The sequence below is a fragment of the Theropithecus gelada genome, chromosome 15, assembly GCF_003255815.1.
Source record: "Theropithecus gelada isolate Dixy chromosome 15, Tgel_1.0, whole genome shotgun sequence".
NCBI classification, from domain to species: Eukaryota; Metazoa; Chordata; class Mammalia; order Primates; family Cercopithecidae; genus Theropithecus; species Theropithecus gelada.
This window is the reverse complement of record NC_037683.1, coordinates 73,365,415-73,379,969: the sequence shown is the minus strand read 5'-3', so window position 1 is coordinate 73,379,969 and position 14,555 is coordinate 73,365,415. Positions and strand designations below refer to the sequence as shown.

The window sequence follows — 14,555 nt, the reverse complement described above, 5'->3', positions numbered from 1 at the left end:
GAAAACTGCAGCTGGAGTGGCCAGTCCTCAAAGGACCCTGTCTCAGATATAGGGAAACAAGAATCTAGATAAGACTTGAGGCCGATTATGCTATCATCTTCTTAGTTATCAGTACTTGAAGCAACCTGTGTAGCCTCTCACTTCTCTTGACCCAACATAATTCTCTTAACCCGACGTACTGTTGTTATGAACATCAAAGAAAATAAAGCATAGGGGAGTGCTTTGAAATTAGTAAAATACTCTACATAAATACAAGGTAATGTTATTACTGGTTTTATCTAGGAAAACATTTGCTGGAAAAGAGAAACTTTATCCTGTTTGGAATTTGCCAGCCCATTGTTTAACAATGAGCATTGTAGCATGGTTTGGCCATGTGAATTTCATTGCTTTTATTCTGATCAATCCATTGACCCCATTTCTAAAAAACTAGCCCCTTTTCTAAGGTCTACTGTATTATATTATAGTATAATATGGGGTATGAAAGAGACCTATGGAATTAAGTCATGATAGAACTGATTTACGATAGATGCTTTCTTGTGTTTTTCCTATTTTACTTACCTGTGGAAGAAGCAATATTTCTTCATCTTCGAATTTCTCATGTTATAAAGAACTATCATGAAATTATATATGTACTATACATTTATATAGTAATAAATAGACTCTGACCAGATCGCTTGAGTAGTCTGTTAGTAATGACACTTAAGAGGAACTCAAGCAACTGGAAGAAATCAGTTTAATATTTAAAAATCTATAAACATTTATATATATTGCAATCTCAGTGGTGGTATAGCTGTTAGACTTAAGCAAAAAATACAAACTATACATTTCAAGAGAAAAATACAAGCTTATTATCTTTGAGTACATAAAATAACTCCTTCCAAACTACAGATCTTATATTCTATTAAATACATCTTTAAAAAATCAAATTAGTGATGTTATGAGACTTGATATTACTAATGTACAGAAGGCATCTTTAAGCAATAAGATATTCTCCCTAAAGCTTGTATGATATTATTTTGTTAATTTTTTCCCTATAAATAGTAAAAAGGTTGTATCAGTTCAGCCCACGAGAACTTGTCAAACAATATAAATTTGTGTTTAAGAATAGTTCCCCACATATTATTTTTTGTTTTACATATTTACAGCCATGTGCCCACTTAACTTTGTGTTTATTTATTTCTCTTCACTGGGGAAAGACAGTAGCAATGGACCACAGCTACATCTATGTCAAATCCAACCTATTGATGTTAGCGTAGGCCTCATTTGACCAAAGGAGAGCTGTGTTATTTATGAAGGCATTTAGTATCCCAGAATGTCAAAAAGTTGCAAACACATCCAATGAGAAACAATTTAGCTTTCTGTTTCCTCAGAAACCTCCTGACTGCAAGTGAAACAAATGCTTCTTACCTGCAGTGCACAACCATCGGACCAGCATCCGGAGGGTTACAGGTTTTGACTCTACGTAAGAAAGCTAGAAAAGGTGTAGGGTGTTCTGGAACACCATGATCAGGCCAGGCGGTGAACTGGAATTGTCTCACTTCTCTCTTCTCACTTGAACCATTCTGTGAAATAGGAGTATCAGCTGAAATGCTGTTTTCCCAGCCTCAGGTGGTAATGATGAATAACAGGGAAGAGGTAATGCTAAAATGTGCTATTTTAATTCCTTTCTCCCACCCTATATCCTTTGGGAAGACACACTCTTTGGCGATATAAACCCCAAGCTATTTGTAAATGACAAATATTTGCGCAGGAAGACAAAATTCTTAGGTGAGAAGCATTACATTTTTCAGGTTTAACTACCAGGAGAGCTCCTATCACATTTTCCAGGAAGAACTAGTTCTTCTTCATCTATTCGTCATTGGCTGAAACTTTCACTCGGAGCAAGAGTTTTATATTTACTGATAAATCGCCAGACAAGAAAAATGGCCGAGTGATAGTGGAAGATTTATTTCATTCTTCACTGTTGCCATTGGGATCAAGATTTCAGTAAAGCCTTAAGAGATTTGATTTCTCAAAAGAAGCTTTCTTTAAACAATAGAGAGGGTAAAGGGAGGAGAACAAGATGAAAAGCAAACCTTGTAAAGTGCAAATGTTCGAACACAGTATGTGGCCAGCTCCACAGTATCGAGCAGCGTTACTTGAACCAGTCCGTGGGTTTCTGTGCCTCTGCTAGGCCAATACTGGTCACACTTCACCTACAAGAAACAAGTGACGCATTCAGGGCAAATGCTCATCCATTTCTCTATTAACGCTGCTTTGAGTCGCTGTTGAAGGAAAACAGCTTTTCTGCATTTCGTTTTATGTTGATCTTTTACTGGCATGCATTTTTGTTATCCCAATATATGTAAATTACTGCTCTGATGCCAATATAAACCACATTTTTCAAACTGGTAGGAATACTAAACAGTAACAGATTCAATTTTCCTGGAGAAAAAATAAGCTGCAGATTGTTGTTGGGTAAAATACAGAGAGAGGGATTTGAAACTTCAGTGTGCTTGAAAAGAAAACAAATTTGTCCTGGGATAGACGTTATGAATCGCATCGGGAGGATGACACTTTGGCATTTAAACTACATGGTAAGATAGTTAGTGTTAATTCATCAAGATATAAAAGGCATAAGGTTTTTCATCTTGAGCTATCACAACTTCCAAATATGCTTGTTTAAAGAAAAGTAGAAATAATTGGAAAATCTATCAAAGTATAATAAACAACATAAGTATGCGCTTTTTTCTTTTTAACACAAGATAAATGTTATTTGTATCCAAGGCAAATTAAACCTATAATGTCTACAGGAAAAAGAGCTGTCTGTTCTTTAAAAAGAGTCTCAGACGGTCATACACCAACAGCGCAAAGTTTAAATAAATTAAAATTCATTCAAGATGAATAATCTACAATTTCTATGTGGAGTGGAACAAAAGCACATAAAACGTATTCAACCCAATTAGTTTAACACACAACAAAGAATAATTCCAAGTCTGCAGTAAGCCTCAAATTTACTGAATGAGTCTGTTGGGCATTAAAAAGCATAATGAAAAATAACGAACACAGCACAATATTTTTGTAGTAATGCCATAGATCTCACTATATTTACCCTTTCTATCTCAGACACTTTTTTTAAATGGGAGTAATTCTTAGGAGAACCTAACTGAATTACATTTCTCTAGGTAAAGAAAGCTCCTAGCAGTAGTTTAAAATAGGGAATACACCTTTCTATTTGAAAAAGAAAGAACAGAAAATCACAATCTTGGATTTAAACAAAGGCAATAAAGCATTATTATTAGAGACACTAGAAATTTTTTGGTCCAATAGAATTATTGCATAATGATTTGCTTTTATGTTTAATATGAGTATTTGTAACATTCTGTGAATAATACTGTAATTTTCTCTTTCACAGAGATAGCATCTGCTCCTCTGAGAATTCGGGTTCTTTCCATTAAACAATTGGCCCTTCTAAGAAAGGGAGAGGTTTTATCCTGTACAGAATTTCCTAGACAAGACAAAAAAGAAAAGCACTTTACAGCTGTATACTAAGCTAGATATTAAATTCACAAGGTTTCATTTCTATGCCTTGATTTTAACTTTGAGACCACGCAAACAACACCTTTTTGATGAAAACAAACAAAAATTGTCCACAATAAGACAAAAATTTTACCTTAGTGAGATTTAAAAAATACTTTGTGTGTTTCCTAGTTGTACAAAATAGCCTTCTGTGTTTTTATTTCTATCATTTGCCCTAACTCAAAGAGATAACAAGACAGGGAAATGAGAATTCTTGAAGGAGAATACTGATGTAGAGTGACCAGGCATGGGCATCTCTACATGTTCTTTCACCATAAGCTAAAACCCAGGTCACAGATGACATATTTAGCAAAAACTACCATCTGAATAGAACCAACACTACTTAAGCAGTCATGATTTAGATGAGAAAAAAAAAATCACAAAAATTATGCCAAAGGCTTTGTTTTAAACCATGAAATAGATGTCAAGTGGATGTCTCCCAGCAGAGGACGAAAGGAACTCTGGAGGCCTCATACTGTGGTATTCAAGAGGATGCCAACAATGTGTTGAGTTGAAGATTCAAGAAAGAAATTAAAATTCATCATTTAACAGTTTCAGCTGGACAGCAACCCTTTCAGTTAAAATAAACTAATGAAATCCCTGAGGACAAATATCACTATGATATGCACAAAACAGCACATTAATGCAACAAAATCATCTATACAGTCAGTTCAATGCACTGAACCAAATTCAATATAAATATATTTTAAAACTGGGACTTGATTACATTTAGACCTTCTCGTGAGGTAAGAAAAGGAGACGAAGGAAAGAATGAGAAGGCAACCTTCATACAACTTTTGGAAAAATGACTCTCCATCTACAAATCTTCTCCATTCCTAAGATGCAGGAAAAACTAAAATTATACTAATCCTCACATTTCTAGTAATAAGTTTGAAACTGCAGCTATTATTGGCTTAGACTTTGACCCCTTTACAAAAAAAAATACCACGGAGCATTACTATAAGGGGTAAACGCTGTGAAAATTTCTAGCTAAAAGAGGAAAAAAGTTGTTTTTGTACTCAATTTGAATAATGCACTTTAATCTTATTATTTACCAAAAGAAAAATAAATGTTTCAACTGCAAAAATCAGAAGCAATTTTTTAAAGCGGATATATTTAAATATTACCATTTTCTCTCAGGAAATACATCTCAAAAGGACCTTATGAAAAATAAATATCCTAACGTATGTGGAAATGCACACACGTGGCCTCAGCAGTGGGATCAGAAGCTTTCCCTGGGCTTATCTGAATAGCGACAGCAATACATTTTCCCCTTTGCTGGTGAGAACCTCAGCACTTCCTTTCTCCACGTCATTCTCTGAGTAGCCTGCACACCTTCATCTGATTTTGGAGGGCTGAATTTAAGGGCTCAGAGTTACTGACAAATATGATTTTAAGTCTCATTTTTTTGCCATATGCTAAACATATGATTTCTGATTTCAGCATTAGGAAGCAAGTATGAAGTGTAGCGAGAAAAAAAAAAGGACGACAATGGAAATATTTTTTCTTTCCTCATTAGCTAGTATAAAGGAACTGTCTCCATTTTCCTCTCTTAAAATGTTTTCCTTTGACAACAGCCCTTCCCCTACTCGATTTTCTTAAGAGAAAATCTCATAAGGTATTTCTAGAGAGAGTTACTATTTGTTAGGCTTCACACATAAAGCTGATTGTGAGACGAGAAATGAAGGCAGCTCCCTTTGAGTACCTAAGAACTAGAAGGCAGGAGTTACTGAATACAAATACTGTGTTTTGCCTTTTTCTATTGATTTAGAATGGATACAAGCGGCCTTCAGCACTGATTCATGGAAGGTCAGGCAGAGGTCTCCCTGGATGCCTCGAAAATTGCTTCTCTGTTTCCAGGACCAAAGCCTAGTCGCCTCATCTGTAAAATGGGAAGAGTGTCTCCAGCATTATGGAGCTATTGTGGGGACTAAAATGATGCCCCTAAAACATTTAACCATAATGGCTGGCACAAACAGGCATTCAACAAACACTAGCTATTATTGGTTATCAGTTCGATGACATTCTGGATTTTTGTGTATGTCTGGTTGTTGTTATAAATTAACTAAATCAGTCTAAGCGTGAAAAAAAGAACATGTTATTAATTTCAGCAGATAGTGGCTTAGGATTTTCTAGGTGCAAAGCAAGGTGTTAGCAGTTGTGGGGCACTGAGGTGACATAAGACTCAGACCCTGCCCTCAACCCATCAGCCTTATTGACTTAAGTGGGGGTGATTTTAAACCTCCTAGTTCTTCAAATAGGTGGTTCTGAGATACCAAACAATTCTCTTAATCTATGTGGGCCCCAATCTCTTCTGAGAAGAGTATGTGTTCAACTCTGAGGTGGAAAAGAAGAACAGCAGAACTTGTCACTCAAGCTGTGGTTTAGAAACATCACCCAGTAACTTTACTTGAAGCTTCAACTGAGACAGTTCAGAGTTTTGGCTAAATTTGGGGGAGGCATTTCTTTTTATTATCACAAAGTTATTACCCTTAAGTGAAGCTTTCATTTTTCTATAATTATGGAAAGAACAGGGTGACCACTGCTAAATTTATGCTATGGAATTCATTTATTTTACCTTTTTCATTACAAACTATCAAAATCAAGTTGATGGAATAATGAAACATATTTAAATGTATTTTTAAAACTCTTGTCATTGCAAATATTTGGTAGGAGCTGATCCATTAGGTCTGGTGACCATACTTGGGGAGAAGGGCTCTCGTTCTAGGCTATTTTTACTCCCATAGAGCTTTTCTTGGGAGTGCTCGGCATATTGTAGGCACTCAATGAGTGGTAGCCAACTTTATAATCAATTAACTGTGGTCTACATTGGCTTATTTTTAAATTGTCTAAAACTTTCTGAAAACAAAACCTCCTCATCTCAATTTAATAATGACTTACTGAGCATGGCAACATGGCAAGGCATCAGAATTCCAACTGTAACAAACTGATACCTCCAAAGAGTTGTAGCATTGCTAATCCAAAACGTATTTGCCACATGGTACTTTGAAAAGTCTGCTTTGGACCAGATTATTTAGCCAAAGAAAGACTTAGAATAGGCAATAAACGATACGTGGGGCACCATAACTGTTGCTAAAAGTGACTATAAATTCGTACCTGGTAAGTTTGGGCAGAGTGGTTGTTCAAGCATTAGTATGCTGTAACGAATGGACAAGCAGGCTAACTTTAGATAACACAAGTCAAAGTTATTTTTGGGAGTAAGGAAATGTTGGTACCCTTTTGCCAATACCCATTGAATGAGGGAGACTATAATAAAGGAAAGTTTTAGATAAATATCAGAAATTTTAGTGGGCAGAAAAATTAAATGCTGAACTATTTATTTCTACAGGTTATAGTAACGATTCTGGAAATTTTTAAGACCAGATTGAATACTTGATTTTCCATAATAAGGACAGAGAGCATCTCAGTGATTCTCTTTTAACAACAGTGTAGTTCTCTGCACTCAATCAATATTTGGCTATATCTATTCCCAACTGGCAGTTAGTCTGGTTTGTGTATTCCCCCATTTTATTATATCTTTACTAACACTAATTAGTGGAGGACAAAGAGGCAGTACAATATTTGAAATGAGAGTGATATTAAAGCATTTGACCACCAGTGCAGCTTTTCATATATACAGCCATAAAGTTGAAAAATACTATTCTCAAAATAAACCAAATTACATATCATAAAATTGCTTACCAGTTCATTGAACCATTCGCACACTTTCCTAACTGCTTATTAATTTTTAAAAAGTTATTCCCTTTTGTTTGATGTGTCTGCCAGAAGTTGACATAGGGAGCTGCCGTAAACTTTTCCAATGACTTTCCCCATTAAATTGAAAGTCATTAAGTCTCAAGTTTCTGGCACCTTGTCCTAACCAGAGCAGAACTGTGTGAGGTGCCTCTTTCTCATGGCCAAGTAGCACTTTGATATCAGCTCTTCCCACATGAGGTGAGTCCTCAGAGTACCCACCTCAGACATAATCACTCCTGAGGAGCACCTGGGTGCCCCACATAGCCCTACAGCCACCTCTGCTTCTGCCTTCGTCTGCGCAGCAGTTGCTTTTCACTCCAGTGTCACCTCTTCCAAACAATATCACTGGATGACTCAGTGTTTCAATAAAAATATAATTCATAGGTACAAGTCAGTATTAATGAAGTTCAATATTTTAACAACCAGTACAACTATGTTGGGTATTTACCAGTTGAACATCAGCCTTTCCAGACATTCTGCTGATAAAGAATAGAGAAAAACCAAACATTGGATCCTAAAAACTAGTAAACAGAGATTAATACATACTTCTGAAAACCTTAGAAATGAGACCTAATCCAGCACAGAAGAACCACAGACATGAATGCAGAGAATGAGAGAGGCTTTGTACAAAGTCATCAGGAGCAAAGTTGCATCTCCTTCCCCCATTCCAGCTCTTTACTCAGGCCATGAGGACTCTAACTGGCTTTAAGAGGAATGCTTTGAGCCAGAATCTGTCGGTTGCCTTTCTAAGTAGAGCAGTTGGGGTGGGGAAAGAAGGTAGATAGTCCAGAAAGCTAACAAACAGCAAGAAATTGGTGGGATTCTTTCTCTTTTATCTGACACTGTGTCTGCTGACAAGAGAAAACCAAGAGTGTGGAACTTGCTAGATAAGGACCCCAACATCCTTTAGATTGCCAACACGAGCATCATTCTTTTTGTTGCCAGCGTCCTATTTACATTAAGTATCCACCACTTTCAAAACAATCCCATACATCATGCAGACTCCAAAGGCAATGTTTGTGCTGCTGGTCCTAAAGTTGCTTAAAGAAAAAAGCCGTTTCTGTTGCCCTAGATAGGCAGCGCTTTAGGCTACAGTTTGAGAAATTAAATGTTCACGGCCTTTGGCGCTTCCAGTTCCATTTGGAAAAGGACACAGACCTGGCATTTGGAAAGCACTTGCTCTCCATTAAACTAACCGAACCTTGACAAACCCGAAGGGCCAAGAATTAGTCTGCCACTGGCCAAGGCTGGGCTTTCCAAAACTGATAACAGCAATGAAAACAATAGCACTGCCATTTATAATCTTCAATGGGATTTTGTCAAATTTTAACCCAAAAGGATCTCACAATCTGAAAAGAATCTCAAGCTTTGTTTTATAGGAAAAGAAAAAATGTTTGAGCACAATCTCTTTTTTCTGCTGCTTCATGCTCAGAATTGCCCTCTTAGCCACAGAACAAAATGTGAATATGTCTCCATCTCACCTTCACTTTGTGCTAGAGGAAGTTTACTAAGGTGACATTCAAGGACTGGGGAAGACATAGGAGGAGGAGTGAGTGGTCATTAGGTCAGAAGTGTTCGTTCCACCAGCCAAATGTCAAGTTCTCTAAACTGTTAACAAAATGAAGTTAACACCAGCCCAGTCCCTTTGGCCCTGACAGCATCTAACCTCCATTCTTTGGCACAAACCACAAAATTTAGTAGGGCAGGAATTTTCCCATTTTTTGGCCTAAGATACAAGTAAAGTCACGATGCACAAAACATTTGATCTGCTTTACTAATGTATGGCATCATCTGGTTTGTATGATTCCCTATTTGGAAACAGAAAATGGGACTTAAGATAGCTTGGAAACCAAGAATAGAATTTTTCACTTCTAGCCCTATATTTTCACTACTAATTGACACAACTCACACTGGATTACAATCAAAATCATGACCCATTTGTTAAGTGTCAAAATTTCACTCCCCACCTCCAACATTTATAATATTAAGTACATTTACAAACCTCTCTAAGTGAATCAACCCCCACTATAAAGCTTGCAAGGCAAGATAAATAATAAGTCTCTACTATGGGCAAAGAATGAAGGCAGACTGTAGAGGTGAAATGAAAGTCAGATATACTCTAACCCTGAGTAAGCCTTTCAACTTCTAACACTAATCAGGGTTACTCAAGAACTTTCTAAGCATGAGGTTGATACATTTCCCTCTGTGTTCTGTATTTCAAGATGGCAGACAGAGTAAGAGAGAAACAGTCAAGAGGTGATAGATGAAGGGAAAAAGGTGAACGATCACACACTAAATAATAATTTAATATACACCTTAAAAAGCAGACAAATCCTACCTCATAGATGCCAATTCTGCAAGCAAGGCTGCCAATCATGTGCCCCAGTCATCCACAAATAATATCCTTGTAGTGGAAATCCCAGCTGTATACATTTTACTTTCCCTACAAAGTGCTTCATTTTTTCCAAACATTTTCCTCCTTCCATGTGGTTGCCCAGACCAATTCATGTGCTTATTGGCATGTTATGAAACATGGAAACAATTAGAAACCACATTCTAGGGCACTAGAATGACTTGCTACAGAATCAATGGACTACGCAAAACTTGAGAGGATTTGGCAATAAAGATGGAAACTGTGGGGGAAAAAAACCCACTAACAGTATTTCATATTACACAGTACATTCTACAACAGCTTTAAACTGATCTGTGTGTTTCAGGCAGCAGTCATGCTTTCCCTTCAGAATCTCCAGCTTCTATCATTGTTTTTCGTTTTAGTTTTTGTCGTTGTTTTGAGATGGAGTTTCACTCTTGTTGCCCAGGCTAGAGTACAATGGTGCAATCTTGGCCCACCACAACCTCTGCCTCCCAGGTTCAAGCGATTCTCCTGCTTCAGCCTCCAGAGTAGCTGGGATTCCAGGCGTGTGACACTATGCCTGGCCAATTTTGTATTTTTAGTAGAGATGGGGTTTCTCCATGTTGGTCAGGTTGGTCTCGAACTCCTGACCTCAGGTGATCTGCCCCCCTTGGCCTCCCAAAATGCTGAGATTACAGGCGTGAGCCGCTGCACCCGGCCCATTGTTTTTTTACTTCTTTATATACCCTAATGAAACTCATATGAAATATTCAACTTATACTTTTCCTTCAGGGTTGATAGCTGAACGTATACAACAGGCAAAAAGTCTTCTCAGTTAAGTCTGGAATTCTTTAAAGGCCACATTTGAAGGGAAGTAATAACATTTGAAAATCAAAGAACTCTTGTTTTCAAATAATCAACTTAAGTCCTAAGTCATACTTCACACTTACAAGGGTTTCTTTAGCCATGCAAATACTAAGAATGATCAGTGCTCAAAACAGATGCTAGTGAAACTTCTAACACCTGCTAAGGAACCCAGCAGCCTTTTGTCTCAGTCAGCTGTTCTAACCCACCAAAGGTATTAATACAAGCGCGGTTGATAAACCTCAGACCCGAGTGACAACTTAAGAATGAGCCAGTCAGGCATGGGATGGCTCAAGCCTGTAATCCAAACACTTTGGGGGGCCAAGGTGGAAGGACTGCTTCAGGCCAGGAGTTTGAGACCAGCCTAGGCAAAAAAGTGAGAGTCTGTCTCTACAAAAGAATTAAAAATTAGCTGGGGGTGGTGCTGTGCACCTGTAGTCCCTGCTGTTCAGGCAGGATTGCTTGAGTCCAGAAATTTTAGATTACAATAAGCTATGATCACACCACTGCACTGTAGCCTGGACAACAGAGTAAGACTCTATCTCTAAAAGAAAAACAAAAACAAGTGAACCAGGCTGTGGCAAAACAGAAAGCTTGAAAAGAGAGATGGGCTCTAAGGCAGGAGAATTCTCTAGCACCATAAAATAACCAAAAAAGAGTAGAGGGAATGTAAAACTGAACCATAAGGAAACGTATCTTCAGTGGCACTTATCACTACATGTAACCCATGTCTATATCACTTATGATTTTCATGTTGTGTTATTGTCAATGCAGCAGCCAGAATGTTCTATTTTGGTCTGTTCCCTGGCTGATCACTACTCTGGAGATCCTGTTCTAGGGGAAAGCAAGTGGAAAAGAATCCAGTGGTCTGAGCTCCACTCTCCTCTTGACTAAAATGCATGGGTGTGCCACAATGGGAAACGTGGGCACAATTAACCATATTCAGTGACATGGAGAGGTTGGTCAGGATTCATCGTCAACCACAGAGAAACAAACTCTTTTCATTTGGGAACAAAGAGTGAATTATTTGGAGGCTATCTTTTGGGGAAACTGAAGTTGTCACTGTAAAGCCCCCAACTGCTTTACCAAACAATACCATTTAAGAATCACTGAGCCACTTGGCCAGATCCTTTATCTCAGTCAATACCCACAATAACCCTTCCACATGATCCAAAAAAGGAAAAATGAGAATTTGAGGAGTCAAGTAAACTCGCTCATTGTCACACAGCTAGGGGCAAGAGTTGGTATTTGAACTCAGACATCTGACTGCAAAGTGCCCTACTTGGAATTGTCCTGTAGCTGTCCTGTCTCATGGTGGTATCCCCATGCGGTCTTGTGTAATATCAAGCTATCTTCTCTTTCCTTTTCTCCTCTCTTCCTTGCTGCAAATCTATGGTCAGCGGCAGTCTAGCATACTTCTAATTCACAGAAGCATTTACAACACACACACATATTTTCTTCATGTACCATGGGAATGAATATTATTTTAAGAACCTGAGCCTTAATCTAAATAATGACATTTCAAGCTTCAGCTCTTGGAGAGGTAATTTGTTTACAGTACCTGGACCACCTCCCTTTATGAGGAAGACTGGTGCCACTTCCCTTCATAGGGCCAGGCTAGTTCCAATGTTTGCTTTGAAGTTGGCTGCTGGGAATTGAGAATTCAATGAGTCCCAAGGTCAGCCCACAGAACCCACCACGTTCCTAAAGTCTGGAGGTATAGATTTCACTAACAGCTCACCCCTATTTATAACACTGTTTTTATAGTGAAAGCCAATTCAAGCTCTTGTTTGGGAATCCAGGAATGCCTTTTCCCCTTTCTTCCTGCTACTTTAGGTAAAAGAGCAACTGGATAGGGAAAGGGTGAGATCGGACTGATGGGAGGGAGGCAGATGGAAAAGCAGATGAGATAATAGTAAGCTCCATTGCTTTGTTAAATCTCTCCAGGACATTTGGTCAGTTAGTCCCAAGTGTTCTAGACTGGAGAACAAAGGACTTTTGGGCCTTGGGGGCCAGGGCTCATACGTATTGTCAGATTGATGGCGGCTGAGACTACCCAACCGCCTATTGGCTTATGCAGGTCATCACAAATCTGGGTACAGGCTGAACCACCACAGAATAAAAATCACAAGACAGCATTTTAATTGGCCTCCTTAGGCCATTTAACAAAGGAGAAAGCTAACTTCCAAGAGCAAAGAGTAATTAATGAAGGGAGCAAACAGAGGTTCATTTAGTAACTTCCAAATAAGTTCCTCTGGCTGAAGGGGGTTGCGGGAGAAGGTAGCCTGCAACAGAAAGATAAACTGTAGGTATTTAAGTCACAATGCCTTCGCCAAGAACTGCTCATTACCATCAGATGTTGCAGTGGCAGTGGGGCCAGTTAGAACTAACTTTATTATTAGAAGCAATTAGGGAGAAAAGGGGCAGAATTTCATTTGGTTATTTCAAAACAAGTTTCTGTGCACAGTTTAATGAAGGCCTGCAGTGTCAAGATAAAATGTGTGTTTTACTGAAAACAGCTTTTGCAAATGACTGCTTGTTACCAGCAGTTATCTCCAGGCAGAACAGACTGGGTAGGTTGGATTTACATGCATGCTGTAATATAATAGTTCAGCTGTCTCAGCTTCACAGAAGTGTCAACAGGCAGTATGGCTTGATGGTGAAGCACGTGTGTTCTGGAGCCAGACGGTCTGTCTTCAATTCCTATCCCCGACCTTGGTAACTGGATGACCTTGGGCAAAGCTTCTGTAATTTTCTGGGCCCCAGTGTACTCATATGGAAACTGGAGGTCATAGTAGTGTTTCTTGAAAAGGGCTGTTTTGAAATATCAATGCACCTAATATGTTAGACATTATTATAGTTATTAACTATGATATCCAAGATCGCTTGGAGGGGGAGCTGTTTTTAAGGAAACTGCTTGCTACATAGGAGTTACCTTAAGTACAAATCGGTAACAGATCCATTTACATCTTTTGAATGGGGTTTGCATGTAAAGTATGACAGATATTTATCTTCAGCATCATTTTTATCTTAATTCCCATTTTAGACAATATGTCAACATCTCTATACAATTCAGATGTTTTGAAAAGATCTAATTGCTTTTCAATTTTGCTAAACCAACCATTTATCACTGCTTTTGATTTCCCACCTTTGAGGTTACAGTTGTGGCTTTTTAGTATTTTTCTGTCTGAGCTTTTCCCTTATAAATCTCTTGGGCAGCTTTTAAATTGTCCCTCATATACATACCCAGGCTTAGAGAAACCGCCATGTGTTGAGCTTAGAAGAACATTTACAGAACCTCAACTCTCACACAGTAAATGGGGAATCAGGCTCTCTTCCTTATAAATATCCTTTTTGAGACTACTATAACCACAGTAAAAGAGACCTCTCATTTGTGGTTTACAAATTCTGTCTTGAATGTCCCCATTCTTCAATGAAAGTATCTGCTATCTTCAATGAAGTTTCAGAGATCCCTTCATTAATTTCTCAAGGTTAAAGGTTGATTTTCTTCAGATGCTACAATATGTACACATGTCCTCAGGGATATGGTACACGGCTTACCCAGTATTTTTTAGTCCTTCAAACCAACAGCATTTAACTAATGTGCCATGCACCATAATACTGGATCCATATGATGAATAAAACTCTTTTCTTGGACCTTACCAAGCAATGACTCCATTATTAAAATCTACTCATTTTGGAGAAGTTTAAACTAGCAAAACGCCCTCTATGCATTTATGTGTTTTCTCAGCCGTGTATTCAGCCACATCATTTTTCCAGCTGCCCTGACTTAATTTCTACTAATGTGAAAAATTTAAGCAAGAGCCTCTTTCACAGAATTTAAGTCTTATGTTGCAGATTATAAGAAAGAAAAAGTTGAAAACAGTGGAAGTACATATTGGTGGGATTCTCCCCAAAGCCCGTGCGTTCTTGTTCAATGGTGTTTTTGAAAGAGGTTCAAGTTAATATTTATTTTATCTAACGAAGTTGTCTATTCCCGTGAATATTCCTTTTTTTTTTTTTT

The 14,555-nt window shown here is 38.1% G+C and overlaps 1 protein-coding gene across 1 annotated transcript in view; it reads right to left on the bottom strand.

Moving 5' to 3' along the window:
- The window catches only part of PTPRD (protein tyrosine phosphatase, receptor type D), a 550,091-nt gene that overhangs the window by 59,726 nt on the left and 475,810 nt on the right, over positions 1-14,555 (bottom strand). Inside the window, exons 29-30 of the mRNA XM_025359514.1 lie at positions 2,076-2,195; positions 1,408-1,562 (exon numbers count right to left, since the gene is read on the bottom strand). Coding sequence (XP_025215299.1) covers positions 1,408-1,562; positions 2,076-2,195 — 275 coding nt within the window. The remainder of the gene's footprint in view (positions 1-1,407; positions 1,563-2,075; positions 2,196-14,555) is intronic.